This window comes from Haliotis rufescens, unplaced genomic scaffold (assembly GCF_023055435.1).
Source record: "Haliotis rufescens isolate VD_foot unplaced genomic scaffold, xgHalRufe1.0.p SCAF_12, whole genome shotgun sequence".
NCBI classification, from domain to species: Eukaryota; Metazoa; Mollusca; class Gastropoda; order Lepetellida; family Haliotidae; genus Haliotis; species Haliotis rufescens.
The window spans coordinates 30591129-30611285 of NW_025963802.1; the positions used below are offsets into that span (position 1 = coordinate 30591129).

Sequence of the window (20157 nt, forward strand, 5' to 3'; positions counted from 1 at the left end):
TCGCTCATCACGTTGAAGACCCAATTTCGATTCTCACGTGGGTTAAGCTGAGGAAAACCCGTCCAGTGTCTCCCGATGTGATAGAACGTGGATATTGCTGATTGGATGATGATGATGATGATGATGATGATGATGATGATGATGATGATAAGCGACAAAACTGTATATCAAAAACACATGCATTACTCACCCATGTCATACATATGTCTGTCGACATACCTTTAGGAGACAGACTGTGTCATATTGCCCAACTCAAAGACGTTACAGTTGTGGAAGATGAAACCCACTTTCTCATTTCCTGTGACTTATATTCTATCAGCGTATAATCTTCTAGAAAAATCAAAGGAATTTAACTCTGAATTTTGTACCTATTCAAATGGCATGAAGTTAGTTCACATTATGCAGCAAGATCGTTTACTGACAGTTACTCTCGCTGATAATACTTTTTCTGGTGCTTGAGACGTCCACCTAAGTACTCTATAAACATTAAGTACGTATTTAATGACTGTAGAACATGAATGTATTTTGCTTAAAAGCTACATTCCAATGTTTGGTGGATATTAATATAATTGATATGTTTTAATCATGTTTTAAGAAGTGTCTAGTAAGCCTTTCCCGGGCTGAAAAGTACATTTTTTTGCTTTTGCTTATTGTACAATATGTGACACTATGATAACATATATCTTATCTTATCCTATCGGAGAATAGCCGAGCCGAGCCAAAGCAAATTTACTATTGCATCAGAAAAGATGAGACCAATACCTATATTTACTTACAGCATTGTTTCTCTACCGTGAATGTCACGCGAAGGTTCGTCAACACAATCCATTGTTCACTCAACCAGGCCACCGCCCATGACTCATTTACGCATTGTCTCGTAATAAAGGCGTACTCTTCTTCCTCCATCCATGTACTCTGTGTCTTAGTAAAATACACTGGTTGCTATACTCTGTGTTTGCTCGAAGGTTCTCATATGACCCTGGGCCGTCGCGGCTGTACACATACAGCGACGCTGACTAACCCTTGGGCACAAAGCTGACCTACAAATGCAACGAACCAACAACTCTCTCGTGTAAACAGGATAGCAGGTTATTTCGTGGAAGCTATTTAAAGGCGATTCTAAGAAGATGACAATAGGTTGAATCGCACTTATATAAAGTGTATGCTCTTTGTGAGTTGATCAGTTATACGCGGGAGCCTGCAGCTTTGTGCTGGTTATCCGCTGTCTACCCATACAGGATGTTGAGTGTCAGCGGCGGGTTGGCCGGGTACCTCGTACTGGTTCACACGATCGCTGTCACTACTCTCACGGGTGAGTACACTATGGTTACATCTAAATCCGTTGGTCGAGACGTAGACGTTATCGTTTAGCGGTCAGCGTATCCATGCGTTTTGTCGTTTAGTACAATCACAGCAGAGCTGGCTCATGAGGGCTGTAACAGGACATGCTACAACGGCTATGACGGCAGGATATGACAGTACCATGACGGTTCTGGGCCGGGAGAGCGAAACCTAGCCATAATGAACTCTAAAACCTCTTCGCTTTCGTGAAGCTACAGTAAGACTGGTCACGCTACAGTAAACACGGGATATTGCTGTACCGGAAATCTCAAATTACAAGAAACACACAGAAATGCGTATACCGTAATTACAGTAGTAATTTGTTAGATGCTTAAGTATAGTATAGTTGCACAAAAGCACTTTACATTTAACAAATTTAATAACTCTAATACTTTAATATTTCATAGATGTACATTATAATTTCTACAAAAACAATAACTTATATCTTCAAATATAATGGTAAACACAGAAATACATTCTATAATAAATTTGAGGTTACACTGGCATACACGTTGTGTTCAAGTCATTCACTCCAAGTGGATCAGGTCACCAACGTGATCTGTGTACTCAAGGTCGCCGATGACGTTGTTGACGAGATTGTCTTTCAGAGCCTTAACAAGAGCTGACCACCTCGCACGGTATAAACCATGGTGACTCGAACTTGTGCGTTAGCCATTTTGGACATAGATAACTTACTTACTTACTTACTTACTTACTTTGGAGATTTAACGTGCGCTTTCCGACTGATGCGTATTTCGCACACGGGCCCGGCCAGGCCAGGCCATTTAACGTGTTTCCGAAGGGGGCGAAAGTGGTGTGTGCAACCCAAGAGGGGGCTTTAGGGGTTGGTTAGTTGTTTGGGAGTCGGAAGGATTGTGTGGTTTTAGTTGGTTGTGTGGTATGGACTCCGAAACCTGTGTGTTTGGAGGTCGGATTTGAAGATCCGTCCGTGTATATGTGAGACCACATAGATAAATAAGTTGCACTCTTTATATAAACCCTCAAATACATACTGTATGTATTCTTAAGAAACGACTCTCCTCTAAACCCATCGGTATCATAACCCATATCAACCAAGAAACTAATTGTTTGTTCAATTGAGAAACTGATCATCTCTTCTGCTGTGTTTAAACGTCCAACTGTATTATTGTTTTACGAAACGACTCTCTAGTAAATCTCCTCGCCTCTCCTCTGTTTGAAGAGCACGGGCGCTAATCTAAACTACGGTAATCCGGTGTTTTTATAGCAATTACTCATTTTTCGCTTTCGTAGGACAACTACCCCAACTTGGGTTTTCGCTTTACTGATACTAGGGAAAATTGGATTTTCGCTAACCCGGCACTACACCCGGCAGGACATGCTACGGGAACTGTAACAGCAGGACATGCTACGCAGACTTACCAGGCTATGCTCTGACGGCAGGACATGCTTCAAGGACTATGACAGGACATGCAACGGGAACTCTAACGGCAGGACATGCTACGCAGACTTACCAGGCTATGCTCTGACGGCAGGACATGCTTCAAGGACTATGACAGGACATGCAACGGGAACTGTAACGGCAGGACATGCTACGCAGACTTACCAGGCTATGCTCTGACGGGGATTGTGTCGGCACGGCATTCTACGAGAACCATGATGACAGGACACGCTACGGGGACTGTAACGGTAGGAAATGCTGCGGAGATTGTGACGGCACGGCATTCTACGAGAACCGTGACGGAAGGACATGCTACAGGGACTGAAACAGCACGGCATTCTACGAGAACCATCATGACAGGGCATGCAACAATCTTGCAGGATTTGGACAAACCTGAAACGTTTCTCGGTAATCACAACAATGCACGAATATTTACGCACGAGAGAGGTATTATTCATGTCCGTGCATGCGTTCGTACGTGCGTGCGTGCGTGCGTGCGTGCGTGCGTGCGTGCGTATGTCCTCAGCCGGCCGGAATAAGATGCCGCAATTCCTTGAGAGCTCAGCCATGCCAGAATCTTTGGTTCGAATTTGAGAATTCATTTCAAACTAGATGTATATGAAGACGCAATTGTCATGTTTATCTGAATGTTTAGGGACCAGCTCATAAGTTCGATGTCGAATACAAATACTAACACCACTAACGCGAGTGTCATTGAAATGTCCCAGCTACATGTTAAATGCAAGTAGTCACAAACAATCATTAGTCACCCGTGTATAGATATATGTCTGTCGACATGTCTACACTAGCAGGGGGATTTAACGACTGAACCAACAATAAAACGCAGTCTATTGTACACTCGACCATCGTCTCTCTCTCTATAATAGTTAGATCTCACCCGTCGTGAATAGTGACTGCATTGTTTAGCCATACCGTGACCAGAAAACGTTACAAATTATAATTATATTTTACATTCTGTCAACGATGGACACAGCAACAACTAGCTATATTTCACAATTTTGCCTAATGAAGGCCGGGGGTCAAAAGTTTGAGACCATGTATATCTATGTATTTATTTGACCTCCCCTATGGCAATGAACAACAAAAGAGAGAAAAACTTTGAATTAAACGCGAACCCTTCGTCGATAACTAACGAAGGACGCATGTCCGTGCCCTGTCATTGAATACCAGTAGTATTCACTTGTGTTCTGAGGTGAGGGGAGATGAAATGGGGTTTTACGTCACGGTCAAGATTATTGCACTTACACAGCGACGTGTGTGTGTGTGTGTGTGTGTGTGTGTGCGTGCGTGCGTGCGTGCGTGCGTGCGTGCGTGCGTGTGTGTGTGTGTGTGTGGCTACTTGTACTAGTCCGGACTAATGTCGAGTTTTAGTGTATAGTGCTAGCCCACTGAAATACCATGCCGTAGTTTAACATGAATACACTGAGTAAAATACACTGATTGCTATACTCTGTGTTTGCTCGAAGGTTCTCATGTGACTGGGCCGTTGCGGCTGCACACATACAGCGACGCTGACTAACTCTTGGGCACAAAGCTGACCCACAAATGCAACGAACCAACAACTCTCTCGTGTAAACAAGACGGCAGGTTATTTCGTGGAAGCTATTTAAAGGCGATTCTAAGAAGACGACAATAGGTTGAATCGCACTTATATAATCAATGTTGGTCAGTTATAAGCGGGAGCCTGCAGCTGACGGCAGGATATGACAGTACCATGACGGCAGGACATGCTTCAAGGACTATGACAGGACAGTCCTTATTGCCGAGCGCCAGGCAGGGTAACAACTAGTATCATCTTTTAACATCTTTTGGCATGATGCGGACGGGGATCGAACCCCCACCTTCCGTTTTCCGGACGCTCTTCCACGAGACCACGGATGCTTTCTAATAGTATTCTGAGATATGCTAGCCTTAATATTCCTTCATCACATTAAATGAGGAGGTCCGTATTTAGACTATTTAACTTATTTTATAAGTGGTATTTTAGAAATTTAAATTATTCAATCTAACATTGAATCTACAAAAGTCTAAAAAAGAAAGTGAATTTCTGTTACACAATGCACTCCGCGGCAAATTCACACTTCATGAAAGGCTCATCGAGGGTTTTTAATAAGTGGTTTATTATGTGTAGTTGACGGTTTAAACTATTGTAACCACATATCCATGAAATACTTATGATATCAAACTTACTCATGGCAGATTCTTAATATCCGATTCTTAACTTAATATTTACCAATTTAATACATATTCTTCTTGCAACAGCGTCACTGATACGCTCGTTCTTAATATAATGTGAGGCGGTCGGGTAGCCTAGTGGTTAAAGCGTTCGCTCGTCACGCCGAAGACCCAGGTTCGATTCCCGACATGGGTACAATGTGTGAAGCCCATTTCTGGTGTCCCCCGTCGTGATATTGCTGGAATATTGCTAAAAGCGGCGTAAAACCATACTCACTCACTCACTTAATATAATGTCAGATCCTCCATGAACAGATTTCGGCGAACTCGGTCGACTCGTCCAGGTGTTATTTGTACCAGTTCTGTTAGCGTTGTTCTCTACTGTTCATTGTTTTCCCTTTAGCTAATCGATACCTGAGCTGTCTTTACTCCGACATAGATATATTGATTACGAAGTAAACGGTCCTAGAATCCCAGCTGCAAATCGATCCGTTAATTCACAATTGCAGTAATAAGTAATAAGGCGATGCAAATTTGTGTACATATTTTATACATCCTTTGCTTGAATTGTACACTACCTTGGAAGCAGATGTATACATGTAATTGTATGTAAGGTGAGTGAGTGAGTGTGGTTTTACGCCGCTTTGAGCAATATTCAAGCAATATCACGGCGGGGGACACCAGAAATAGGCTTCACACATTGTACCCATGTCGGGAATCGAACCCGGGTCTTCGGCGTGACGAGCGAACGCTTTAACCACTAGGCTACCCCACAGCCCTTTGTATGTTAGATGAGGAGGACCCAGTGATTCACTCTTGTCCATGGCAATGTTTCACCTATGTCAGTACAATATGTTAAAATCAAGTCAAATCACAATTGCAGCCTTCTGCTTTCACGGGGCTGCGTGTGGGTCGTGCAATTTTCCTTTGAGGGTAATCAATTTTCCGTGGGTAGGGGTGAGAACTGTTTTCCGGGGGCAAATGACTGAGGGGCCGTTTTCGAGCAGGCAGTTACCGTGATACCTATCTGTCCCCATAATTCATAATAGGTAACCTTTTCTATACCTTTTTTAATCACCATTTACAGGCGTATCTTTGCAATATTGCCGATTTCAGATAAAATACAATTAAATACTCTCCTAAAACTGCGTTCTGTAATCTGTTTAGTTGCATGTGAGTTTGAACAGTATATCAGGTGTATCACGTGATAGTAGCATGTTGTAAGAGGAAAAGATCAAAATCGGCGACGTTAACCTCATACTTATGAAATCGTGCTGACACGGTGAGGTGAGGTGAAATGGGGTTTAACATCTCGTTCATCATCATTGCACTGATATAGCGACGCGCATGCACGTAGGTGTGTGTGTGGCTGCTTGTACTGGTCCGGACTAAAAGTCGATTTTAAAGTGCTAGCCCACTGAGATACCATGCTGCAGTTTAACACGAATACCCCACTAAGACACGGTATACTTGTCGACCAGCCCTTGTTTTAGCCCCATTATCCCGAGCACCAGGCGGGGTAACAACAAGTACCATATGTTAAAGCCTTTTGGTATGACGCGCCCTGGGATCGAACCCCGACATTTCGTTATCCAGACAGATGCTCTACCACTAGGCCACGGAAGCTGACAAACCAAGGATCGGAAAAGGCGGATCTCATATTCAAACTCTTGAAGAGTTGACCCAAGCACGTCTCAGCCCAAATCGCGGCCCAACAGACGAATGACTCACTCGTGTTCTTTACAATAACAGTCTTGGACCTGTCTTGACTAACATTTCTTAAAAATAATTATATTTTTCTTCTTCGACAGAACCTTTCCTCTTGTTTGATCTAGACTTGCCTAGGTGTTTAGTAAAATAAACTGTATGTATTCCACAGTCATGACGCAGGACTAGGATATTTATATCCTCCTCAATTAATTCTAGGATCCTGGTAGTTCTAGAAAAGTCCGACAGACATTGGGCTAGAAAGTAATGGCGACGAGAATACCTTTTTATTTTCTAGAATATCCGCACTTTACGTACCTAATATGGAATGTGAATCCACCGAACAATGATAAGACCCTTCCCCATCTAGCCTGCACCACTTTGGGTTTATATATATCCTAAGTAAAGTCACATGACTGCCGGATAGTAACCACGTGATCAAAACACAATGATGATGTTTATCGCCAGCGAAATGGATATTCCTTGAAAAGCGCACTTTGCAATTGTTGTCATTGCTGTAAGTTATCCCAGATTACTCTGAACATGAATCTTGACGGTAGCCGTCCTGTGGCAAACGTCGCAGACCTGCACCACTTTGGGTTTTCCTTTTATATCAGAGGAGGAACATCAAGTGGTCAAGCCATGGCAAAACTGAAAATTGTTCAAAAACTCTGAAACAGTCCTATCCAAGCTACGATGACCTTTCAACAAAACATACGCAACCTACGAATCGCTAGTAGCGTAGATGTTAGATAAAATATTTCTCGGTCGACTGAAGCTATTTTCATTTCGGCGACCAACCTGCTTCGGGCACATGTGATGTTGATGTGACATCCCCAACGTCTTCGCAATAGAGCGTTCCCATAGTAAGTCAGTGCATACGATATAGGCTTAATTCTGTTGAGAGTGCTCGTGCGTGTGGCGCGCGGGGGGAGGGGAGGGGTAAACGACCACAAAACGACTTTTGGGAAACTTAACGTCTGAGAAAGTCATAACCCATACAAAAACTAATGGTTTGTCTTTGGACAATTCAAGTGACTTTATTAAACATTTGCCCCTGGATCACCCAGCTGTATGTGGGTACCCGGTAGGATGAGAGAGTAACTGAATGCAACTTGCATCTTCCAGCAGCTTGCAGGCATCGTTGGTTATTTACGCTTCAGTGAGTTCAGATTGTAAATTGAATGGGCATTCATCTATCGATCGTGGCAATATCGTATAAGTGCTTCGAGCATACGCTGTTTACAGTATCACATTTCGCTTTATAAATGTACCTATGGGTATATTTAAAAAATCTCTCAATGGAGCATGAATGTACAGTCAATTGAAAGTCCATATAGCAAAAACAAGTCAATCCCTAATGTCAACAACGTAAGTCTAACTTGTGACCTACCTCGTAATTAATTATGAATTCGTTACTTTTGTGATTTTACGAGCTGAACAAAGATGTAACCCCTTGACGATCGGTAAAATGAAAATTCCGTATGGCATGAAAACTGCCCATGAAAATATACAGCGCAGATTGAGAGGATTATGGGAGCGTAACAATATATTTTTAGTCATTTACTGTGCTAATAGACATATTATTTGTGGGTTTCTCGAGAAATGTACATCTTTAGCGGAGGATTGATGACTAAGTACATACATTTGTGAGGCTTTATTAAGTAATAAGTTTTACAACTCTCATTCCTGTGATAACTTGTCTAAGTTTATTCTCTTTCCCAACTGTTACAGCACTAACAGAATCAACACAGTGTGATGCTCCACTTGGTTTTGAGAATGGCAACATCACGGACGATCAGTTCTCTGCTTCATCATCTTTAAATTCCCGCTACACAGCAAATGCAGCAAGACTTAACGTTGGTGGTGAGCAGCTTTTTGTTGAGTTCTTTTTGTATGACATTTTTGTATTGCTATAGTTTGAGATGTCCTTCACCTTAACATGTCTTTAGCAACAAACTGAAAAAAAACATCACTGGTAAAATAAACTAATGGGAACATATGATATATTGCGACACCGAGATCTGTTCTTTGCTGGCTAACAGTATACGAGGGTAAATCGAAAACGTCGTGGCCTCATAGGCATGGCCTTTCTTGTTGTATGATATTCCAGCACGTTTATGAAGATTTGTCTCTTGGTAGACATAGCACCAAGTTACAGACTTATAGCTGCATCTGATTTCGAGAAATCAACTATTGGGGAATTGTATAGGGGTGAGGGACAAATTTATGTCTGGTAGGCGTGTTACAATTTAGCATATCGTTGATACTGTTGACACAGCTGACACGCTGAACATGAGCAGGATGGGTACCCAGAATGGGGACCTCACATGAGAAGCTGACCTGACGCAACATATTCAGGGACCTTTTGAATTATCATCAGTATCCTGTAATTTTTAGACAAATTGTAACACATCATGAGGCTTCGATCAAGAGTCAAAATGTCAGAGCAAACAGTGGAAAAGGTTGGTTTTTTTCCCCCAAAGAAAAACACTCGAGTGGCATCAGTTGGTAAAGGCCTGGCTTTTCTGGGATCGTTAGGGGTTAATCATGACTACAATACTACGTCACAGACCTACGTCAGTTGAGAGAATCTATCAGATTATGAAGACTGTGCCTTTGAATTACTTCATTTATTTCTTCCCTAAACTCAAATGTTCAAAATGATGACTTCCATAGGGCAGTGATACGAACTTAGAGCATTGCTGGATCAAGAAGTATGTTGAAGTCATAGGAGATAGTGTCTGACCGATTTTCGTTGAAAGGCCATGATTTTATGTTTACCCTTGAATGTGAAGATAGAAATTGAAATTGAACATCGTAGTAGCAAATAACTTTCTATTTGAGAATATACTTTCGGTTTAATTGCATTTGTAAATATACTCACACGCAAAAGAAACGCAAGTGGTTTTAAGTGAAGCCTGACAGTGTTATCCGGTGTTGCATTTTGGAAGCCCCGAGTAAAAACGCAACATAAAAAACGAATCGCCAAAACGCACCATTTCAATGACTATGTGGGTATCATGCACCCATTTCTCGCGAAATCGAAAATGGGTATAAAACTGTGGCCGATTCTTGGACCTACCACTCATTGGTCAACAATGCCACGCCTAACTCAAATTCAGAGAAACCAGGCTATCGGACGTATGGAAGCTGGCGAGTCCGTCATTTCAACGTTAACATTTACCACAATTTACCGTCTGCTGCATCTATACAATGCTACATAGACCACAGATGACCTTCCTCGGAACGGTCGTCCTAGGGTCACCACACCTCGACACACCTCGACACACCTCGACAAGATCGGCAGATTACCCGCCAACACCGACATCCGTTCCTAACTGCAAGTGAAAGTGCTCGACAGACCATAGGAACACATGATCGACACATTAGCCGGGACACTGTGATCCGACGTCCCCGTTCCAACAACCTCAGATGTCGCCGACCAGCACGTCGTCCTGTTCTCCAACCACGGCATCGACAAGCACGACTTCAGTGGGCACGGGGTCATCGCAATTGGCGTCATCGTGAGTGGAGGCGTGTCATCTTCTCTGATGAAAGTCGCATTTGTGTCTCCCATGCAGACGGAAGAGTCAGAATTTGGCGGCGTCGAGGTGATCGTTTCGCAGACAGAAACGTTGTGAAAAGGGATCCATGGGGTGGACCTAGCGTCATGATATGGGCAGGGTTTGGACTTAATGCGAGACTTGGACCCATGTGCTTTCTGAACGTTGGTCAAGGTCGGGGACACGGCGTCACTGCTCAGCGGTATTTCGACCAAGTGATCAGACCCCACGTTGTTCCATTTTTTGCACAACATCAACAACACATATTATAGCATGACAACTCTCGTCCCCATGTTGCCAGAGCTACCATGGCCTTTCTGCAACAACACAACATCCGTGTTCTACCGTGGCCAGCCATCAGCACTAATCTGAACCCCATCGAACACTTGTGGAATGAGGTTCAAAGGCGTTTGCACTATGTGCGCCCAGTCTCCACAACTACGATGAACTACGCACAGCTGCTCTGGATCCACTCTGATCGTCTTATCCAATCATGGTGCTAATGGTGGTCACATCAGGTATTGACTGACATTTTGGGTATTGACTCGAAACTGTGTAAGCCCTTAACATTTGAAAACAACAATTATGTCATCTCCCTTTTAATCCATTAAACTGTCTTCAGTCAATTTTTTGTCAATCTTGCCCTATTAGTATTTCTTGTCTTTACTGTTGAAAATAAATAACATGTATACTGCATACTCGACTTGCGTTTCTTTTGCGTGTGAGTATATATATATATACCTCGGTATTCAGACGATCTTGATGCAAAGGTCATTTTTAACAAAAGAAACATATTCTTTGCCAGTGATTTGTTAATCCAGCAACTTCTATACTCTTACTCTGACACTTTCAGTGATAAAGGTACTATCCGGATATTAAAAAGATATCACTGTATATACCAATATATGAAACATTACCCCATTGTATTCACCCAAGAGTGAGTGAGTGAGTATGGTTTTACGCCGCTTTTAGCAATATCACGGCGGGGGACACCAGAAATGGGTTTCACACATTGTACCCATGTTGGGAATCGAACCCGGGTCTTCGGCGTGACGAGCGAACGCTTTAACCACTAGGCTACCCCACCGCCCCTATTCACCCAAGAGAATCAGCACTAAAGGAATTTACATCTTCTGATTTTGAGACTTAAAGATAAGGGTATTTGTTTTATACTTACTCCACTCCACTCCACTCCACTCCACTCCACTCCACTCCACTCCACTCCACTCCACTCCACTCCACTCCACTCGCAATGTGTCGTTGTTTTCCAGATGGATGGGTCGCCCAACAGTCTAATGGCACAGAGTACCTTCAGGTTGACTTGCTAACTCAGCATAGTGTAACCCGCTACTCAGTCCAGGGCAGCAAGAATGGCTGGTTCCCTGGAACAATGGTGTTGTTCTACAGCCAGGATAGTCTTGTCTGGGGGAGATATGTCACCAGCAATGGGACACAGACTCTGGCAGGGCCTCCAGATTACAGGACTGTTGTCACATTCGACTTGAACCCAGCTGTGCAGGTAAGGGTGACACCACTTACATCCTCAGACTCGTTAGTTATGGCCAGTCATGATGTATATAGATCTTTGTCCGCTAGTTAGTGAGTTAACATTCTTCTTCACAGCTACTGGTGGTATCATCTTTGCACAACATTTTTTTCATTTTGAAAAAGAGCCCACTGCTCGAGGATGGTACCTTATATAATTATAGCATATTGGAACATGTGAAGGAGATACGTTATGTAGATACACGACATGATAGCATATTCTTCCTGGAGTGTTGAGTCATCGTCTGTGTAATATCCTTCAGCTCAAACTTCTGTGTTTGTGATACATTTTTCCTGTTATGATGTCTTTGTTAAAGACCTCATAAACCTTTTGCAGGCACGGTACCTAGCATTTGTACCTCAACGCAGGACATACAGTAGTTATGCAGGACTTCGCCTGGAGTTGTATGGGTGTGCGGCAGAACAACAAATCCCCGTCAGGCATACAGAAGTCTCCCAGGACATACAGGTAAACAGAGGTTCTGAAGAGCAGCATCCCTATATACATCTACATCTTCATCAGAATCCACATCTATAGCTACATCATACAAATCTGCATTTATATACATCTACATAAACATTTCTACATCAACATCTGCATGTGCACCTACCATCTCAAGATCGTTTTTGTATTCCAGGGAAGTCATGAGTGGTTACCCAGCCTGAGTCCATATGTCATTAACACTGCCATCAAGATTCGTCCAGCAGCACACGTGAAAATACAGCCGGGGGTCAAGGTTATATTTAATTCTTCACACGCAGGATTCATCGTTCTTGGTAAGAATATGTGGGCAGTTGTATCTTAAGCGTACACATCTAATTGTACCAATGCCAACTGCAATTATCAAGACATAGCTAGTTTTCCTAAACAAGCAAGTCGTTCACCTACCTTTCCATCATCGCATGCCTTTGGACAAAATTATCAACAGGTACTGGCTAAAAGGATTTTATGTTGAAAGCTATCATTTGATGCTATGTGTCTTAGTGGTGTAAATAATGAAATCAGGAAACCCTGGGACGACTGAAAGAATTATTGTTGTTATTGATTATAATTTAGTATATGTTGTATCTCAGGTACAATGGAGGCCAGAGGTCTCAGTGGACTGCCTGTGGTTTTCACAGCTTCAACTACGTTCACAAACCGGACAAACATGTGGGCAGGCATTGAAGTTGTCAGTCAAGGTATGTGCACTATGGTCTTGTGGAATAGTATAACAGAGCTCCCACGTCTCTGCATACCAAGAAATGTTCCATCTGTTTTGAATTTGTCCTAACTATCCCATGAAGGAGTGACACCAGCAACTATGTTTCTAATTGGCTCCCACAACCCCAACTCAATTATATACATGGCCACAATGGTAGCCATATTTAACATGTTATTTTACACCATTACTCGCTGCATGTATTTCTAATTACGAATCCTTCATTGTTAAAGTCCATATGCAGTTAGAGCACAGGCAAATACATCCAATGAGAGGTCACTATTCTGATCAGGTGGAGTACATCTATATGCTGATAAAGTACTTGAGAGTATACAGTTTTCATGGGCGTGAAACTCCTGTGCTTCATGAAACATTTCATTTAAACATGACATGGCTTAAACAACAAACAATGGGGTCTTTTATTTATTTAACACCAATAACGACATTCTGTAATTGATTTAATAAATTCAACTGGCTAAAGTTCTATTCCATAGCAATCTGGATCTCTTTGTCGCCTTGCTTAAATGTGAAAACTGTCCCTTTTCCTGGACTTGATTGGTGATGGCAGAGAGACAGTTTCGATTCCTCGGCCTGAAAATCCAAAATTGATCTCGAACATATGTCTCTTATATTCCTCAATATGGCGCACGCTACCTAAAAAGACGTCTTGCACAACGATCATTATGGTTTGAGGTCGATGGTTTTCAATTTTGTAAAGTTTCAAAATCATCCAAAGTTTGGCTCAGTTAAATATCAGATAAAGTTGTATTTTCACTTGCCTGAGATAACCAAATGTCTTCATCATGCTCTTTTGTAACTTGCAGGAAATTTGTCTTTGGAATTCAGTCACATATATGGAGCAGGTGTCGGCATCCAAGGAACTCTCGGAGCCATGACTATAAGACACTGCAACATCCACCACAACGACAGAGGGCTAGATCTTCATGTTGGTGATACAGTCCAAGACAGGATTCATATCTCAGGAACCATCATATCAGACAACACCCAAGAGGGCATATACGCAAGCAATTGGCCAGAAGGGAGTTCTCATATTGGTATAGAAGATAGTGACATCTTGCGTAATGGAAAAAGTGGTATGGCATTTGGCAAAGAGGTTGTGCTATTTGCCAATAACTGTAGATTCTCTGACAATAAAGCTCATGGAATATATCATAATTATTATTATGGAGGCATGGGCTCGAGCATAAAGAAGTGTATGTTTGAAAACAATAGATACACAGGATTTATCATAAGTAATGCAAGGTATGCCAGAAAACTTAACATTACTTTTGATGAAACTGAGTTCAAGGAGAACCAGCAAGAGGGCCTTAAATTGTATATACAAAATGCAGCCTCGGATGTGTACATTTCTATAACAAACTCTCACTTCATCAACAACAGCCGGCATGGTGTTCAAATTCAAGGAGAATTCTCAAGCACCCGACCTGAAATACTTCTTAGGAATAACACCATGGAAGGTAGCCAAACCACATCCTACCAACTGATGTATATTGAAACTAGATCTTCTAAATACGGAAATATTCTTATGACAGAAAATTCTTTTCTGACACGAAAGGGCATCCGCATACAAGGCAGAAATGATGTCGCATTTAATATTTCAAATAACATTTTTACTGGCATCAAACGAGACACTGGCATACTTGTGGAGGCAGATAACACAGTCATATTTGGTAACATCTTCACCAACTGTTCAACAACGTCAGTGATTCACACAAAGAATGTCAGAGTACAAATCCACAGCAATGTCTTCATGAACCCACAGACACTGTACGATGTGTTTGTTGATGTGGACTATTCTACAAACCATAGGCTGAATGCAAGCCACAACTTTTGGGGAAGTAGTGACAAGTTCTTTGTTCGGTCCAGAATATGTGACTTTTTCTGTGATGTCACAAAAATGATGGCTGAAGTTGATCCATACTTTGTCTCAGAGATGCTCATTGACATGTCATCACAGTTAGACTCTGATATGTTTACTTTAGACGATCAAAGCATGATTGGTGGAACGTTGGACTCGCCAATCATACTTCAACCAAACCAAGTGTTATATGTGAATAGAAGTCTGTACATTCCAGAAGGGATTGAGCTGACAATAAGCAAGAACAATACATTGGTGTTTCCAAACAAGCAAGGAATTTTTGTGAGAGGTTCGTTTTCATGTGAAACTTTCTATTCGTGTAATATACAAGGTTTTGAATGTGTTTAAATCCCTGTCGTCTCTTAAACAGTATCTACTGACCTGTAACAAGTACATAATTTGAGTAAAATTCATTTAAATCTGATTGGGATCAATTCATTTGAGTAGATAATTTGATCATTCTCAAATTAACATGTTAGAAAAATATGAATAATGAATGAAAAGACTAAGAATAATTGTAATATATTATTAACTGCAATGTAAAAGTTTTATATGTTGCGCAGGATCCTTGACTTATTATTTCAGGATTATTAACAATACAAGGTGAGGCAGATGCCAAAGTTGAACTCAGGAGTGATGGTTCCCCTAGCAGTCAACGATGGGGTGGCATCATATTCAATGCTACAGGTAAGAACTTACTTTCCTGTTGTGAGAACATAGCATTGTATACACTCAATTTCGAAACGGCTTCGAAAATCATAAAGCAGATCGGAAGGACTATTAACTATCCAAGAAAGATTCAAAAGAACCCAGTTTCTAACTCGATGAGAACTATGTGTAGCTATAAAGCACTTATTGTCACTGTCAAAGTCGCTATAAACAGCATTTGTAATGTTAAGAGAGAACACAGTTAGTTTGACAGACATATAATGACAATCTCCCTGAAAGAGCTGTGTATGTTTCAGGATCTTCCCTTCGTCACACCACATTGATACACGCAGAGACAGGAATGAGTGTCTCCGTCAATGTTTCTGGAGAAATTAGATCTTCTGATACCATCATTACACAATGCACAACAGCCATAGCTGGACAACTGTGGTCTAATGTGTCGTTGACTCTTGAAAGAGTACAAATAAATGAATCTAACAAGTTCATAGTTTTGGACAGGCTTAGTTCACATGCAGTGTCATTAAGCATCAATGACAGTGAAATTGAAAGTTCATATGGAATACGTCTTCAATCGAATGCCAATGATGGCCGCTTTAATGTAAGAATTCACTCTTCAAAACTGTACTCCAGTTCTAAAGGATTTGTAATGCGGTCATGTAAATCAAATATCACTATAAGTGCATATGATTCTGTTATCGAGAGTGGATATAATTCTGATAGTTTCGACATTGATGGAGGAGTAATGAACATAACATTTAGAAGAGTATCAGTGATTGGAAATAGGGCAGCTTCATCTTTCCGAACATGTATCAGGAATCGTCCAAATGTTGCACCTGGAGTCATAGACATTCAAGATTCTCTCTTTGATATACGGTCTGCAGATATACTGGACTTTGGAGGAACATACTATCAATATACTACACCACATGATGTCCTACTTATCAATAACACATTCCGTACACAAAAACAGTATGATGGTGTTAATGTTTATGTCTGGAGCAACACTCTTCCTTGGAGTTTGGGCATACATGGCAACACGTTTGAAAATTGTGGACTAAAAATGGAAGGAAGCATTTTTAATACATCAATAGATGGTAACACTTTTGTGAATGGAAAGTCCCCGTTGGACATTAATCTTCAGACGCCCAATGATGGTAGCACAAGGATAAGTACAAATCTTTTTCAAGGTGGCCTTATAACACTGAAATCTGAAAGGGACAGAGAAAGGTTTTATGTAGTAGAGAACACCTTCAACTCGAGTACAATCGTTCTAAAGAGCCCCAATGTAACTTTGAATGAGAACACTTTCCATGCTGATCAAGAGTTTAATATCAAATTTGAAGGGGATGGTTATGCAGGCAGAGAAATCAACTCTACATACAACTATTGGGGTACCACAGATGCCAAGGATATAGCACGGCGAGTATTCGATTCATCATATGACACTTCTCTTCCTACAATCAAACTTGTACCTTTCTATGGTTTCCCCAACTTGACCAATCCCCAGTCCCCTGTTCATAGTTTTATTTCTGCTGATGGCACAATTGGTGGTAGCATTGGTGGGACTGTTACCCTTGCACCTGAAGACAGCCCATACACTGTGGCTGACAATATCATGGTCGGAAAGCTGGAGACACTCATAGTTGAGGCCGGAGTGACTTTGCAGTTTCAGAAGGGATTTGGAATCTTTGTGGAAGGTAATTATTATCTTTTCATCTGCTATTTAAAATTATTTTACAATATTCGTATACTACATGTAGTTACACAAATATCATTTACTTCAATGTGTATTATTAACATCATTCGAATATCATTTCATATCCTACTCTCACTTCATGTTTATTCAAACTGAAACTGTTAATATTGAACATGATTTTATAGCAGCATATAATACAATGAATTATATTGAACAGTTAGATTGTCAAAGTAAGACGAGTTCTATGGATGAACAACTTCTTTATTACAATTGGTGCGACGTTTCGGTGTAGATCCTAACACCTTTATCAAGCAAGTGATGGATAGGTACTTACTTACTTACTTTGGAGATTTAACGTGCGCTTTCCGACTGATGCGTATTTCGCACACGGGCCCGGCCAGGCCATTTAATGTGTTTCCGAAAGGGGCGAAGGTGGTCTGTGCAACCCAAGAGGGGGGTTTTAGGGGTTGCTTATATAGAATTGGGGAATTTTGAGATTTGGAATAGATGCCGATGGGATTGGGGAGGAGAACTAAGGGAGCTGGGTATGGTGGATGTTTGTTTGTTTATGTGATTTTGATTTGGTAGGTAATTGTGTTTTTAGATGCGTTTTATTAGTTCCGTTTTTTTTAAGAATACGCCTAATGCCTTGAAGTTTTCTAGTTTATTTTGTGGGTTTAGTATTGCTTCTAGAGTTAGAGCCTTGTTTAGATTGAGGGTGGTTTGTAATGCGGTTCGATGTGTTAGGTAGTGTGTGCAGTGGATGAGTGCGTGTTCTGGGGTTTCTGGTTGTTTGCAGTGTGGGCAGTTACCTGTAGTGTGTTTTTTAAATTGTTTTAGGTGGTTATTTAAGTTGGTGTGTCCTGTTTGGAGTTTAGTGATTACTCTGTCGATTTTTTTGGATGGATGGAGAATTTTTGGTTTGGTTAGTGGTTTGCTGAGCACTTTTTTGATTTGGCTGTTTGAGTTTAGATATAGGTTATGCCATTTTTTGGTGATTTTTTGCTTGTTTACACTTTTAATTTCTGATTTTGAGATGGGTAAGTTTAAGCTTATTTCTGGGATTTTGAGGGATAGTTTAGCTGCTTTATCGGCGTTTTCATTACCGTATATTCCTACGTGGGCGGGTATCCACAAGAAGGTTATTTGTTTGCCTGCCTTAGTTAGGTCGTTGGAGCTTTTAAGTATTTGATTTATTAATTTAGGTCGGTTTTTGGTATTTTTGTTTTGGAGGGCTTGCAGTCCACTTAGGGAGTCGGTAAGTATTAGGATTTTTTTGTGGTTTTTGGATTCTTGATTATGTAGGGCTGAGGCCATGCCCATTAGTTCTGCCGTGAATATTGATTGGTTGTTTGGGAGTCGGAAGGATTGTGTGGTTTTAGTTGGTTGTGTGGTATGGACTCCGAAACCTGTGTGTTTGGAGGTCGGATCTGAGGATCCGTCCGTGTAAATGTGACACCAATTTGGCCAATTTTCGTGTATGTATGCTAGTGTGGTAGTTTTAGCTATGTTTGGGTCGGTTTGTTTATTTATTTGGCTAGCTAGTGTTGTGTCTATTTTGGGTATTTTAAGTTTAGGGGTGAAGATATTTGATTGTTTGCAGTTTTGTTTAAGATTTTTAATTTGGTGTTCATTTAGGTAGTTTGTTATTCTTTGGGATATTGGGGTAAGTAAGGGGTGTTTACGAGCTAGAGCTTGGTTTTTGGGGCTGATGTTTTGGTTTATTAAGTTTTGGATGAGAGGGTTTGATTGGGACGCGGCCCAGAAATTTAAGCTTAGCTGTTCCCTGCGTAGACTTAGTGGCATTTCTCCTGTTAAGGCCTGAAGTGAGGTGTAGGAGGTGCCATGTTGGGTGCGTGTAATTAGTTTGAGAGCCTGATATTGTATTGAGTCAAGTTTTTTAGATAGAGAGTTGTTTAGGGTGTTGTATATGGCGCAGCCGTAGTCTAGTTTTGATCTAATTAGTGATATGTAGAGAGAGAGGAGGGTATCTTTGGATGCTCCCCAGTTAGAGCCAGTTAGGCATCTTAGGGTGTTTAGGTCTTTACTGCATTTAGTTGTTAGGTTTTGGATGTGAGCATCCGAGGTGAGATGTTCATCGAAAATAAGTCCTAAGAATTTGGTTTGTTTTTGAAATTTGATTGTTTGATTGTTTAGCTGGAGGATTGGGGAGGCGGGTTTCATGTTTTTATGTTTGAATACTATTCCTGTTGTTTTTTCTGAGTTAAGGGAGAAGCCCCATTTGTCAGCCCATTGTTGTATTTTATTAAGAGATTTTTGGAGTAAATTTTGGACCATGTTCATGCTTTTAGTGCGGATCCAGATGGCTCCATCATCCGCGAATTTTGATGTGTTTACTTTAGGGGATAGGCCCTCGAATAGATCGTTTATCATTATATTGAAGAGGGTGGGGCTGAGGATACTGCCCTGTGGAGTACCATTTTCTAGGGGACATTGGTCCGATAGAGTTTGGTCTATACCCACGGTTATTTTACGATTGTTTAGGAAGTCCTGGATGTAGTTTATTATCTGACCTTTGAGTCCTATTTTTTTAAGTTTTTGTATTAGCCCATCGTGCAATACCATGTCGAAAGCTTTAGAGAAGTCTAAGAAGATGCCTGTGGTATATTGTTTATTTAGCTGTCCTGTCTTAATATCTTGTTCTAGTCGGGCGAGGTTATCTAGGGTTGAGCGGCCAGGAGTGAAACCGCTTTGATCTGGGTTTATGATGTTATTTTGGGTTAAGTAATGTTGTAATCTATTTTTAGCCATTGATTCCATTACTTTACATAAGTTTGAAGTTAGGGATATTGGTCTATATGAGTTAGCTTGATTAGCTGGTTTATTAGGTTTAGGGATTGGTATGACTAGGGCCTGTTTCCAGGGAGTAGGAACCTGTCCGTTTAGGTAGATGAGATTGTATAGTTTGAGTAGTG

The 20157-nt window shown here is 41.2% G+C and overlaps 1 protein-coding gene across 1 annotated transcript in view; it reads left to right on the forward strand.

The window, feature by feature from the left end:
• The first annotated feature begins 1081 nt into the window (after positions 1–1081).
• LOC124117067 overlaps positions 1082–20157 on the forward strand; it is a 51994-nt gene continuing 32918 nt past the window's right edge. The window contains exons 1-9 of the mRNA XM_048393526.1: positions 1082–1312; positions 8399–8530; positions 11502–11749; positions 12113–12244; positions 12414–12552; positions 12850–12957; positions 13802–15145; positions 15442–15543; positions 15822–17222. Of these exons, the coding sequence (XP_048249483.1) occupies positions 1240–1312; positions 8399–8530; positions 11502–11749; positions 12113–12244; positions 12414–12552; positions 12850–12957; positions 13802–15145; positions 15442–15543; positions 15822–17222 (3679 nt within the window). The 5' untranslated portion in view covers positions 1082–1239. The remainder of the gene's footprint in view (positions 1313–8398; positions 8531–11501; positions 11750–12112; positions 12245–12413; positions 12553–12849; positions 12958–13801; positions 15146–15441; positions 15544–15821; positions 17223–20157) is intronic.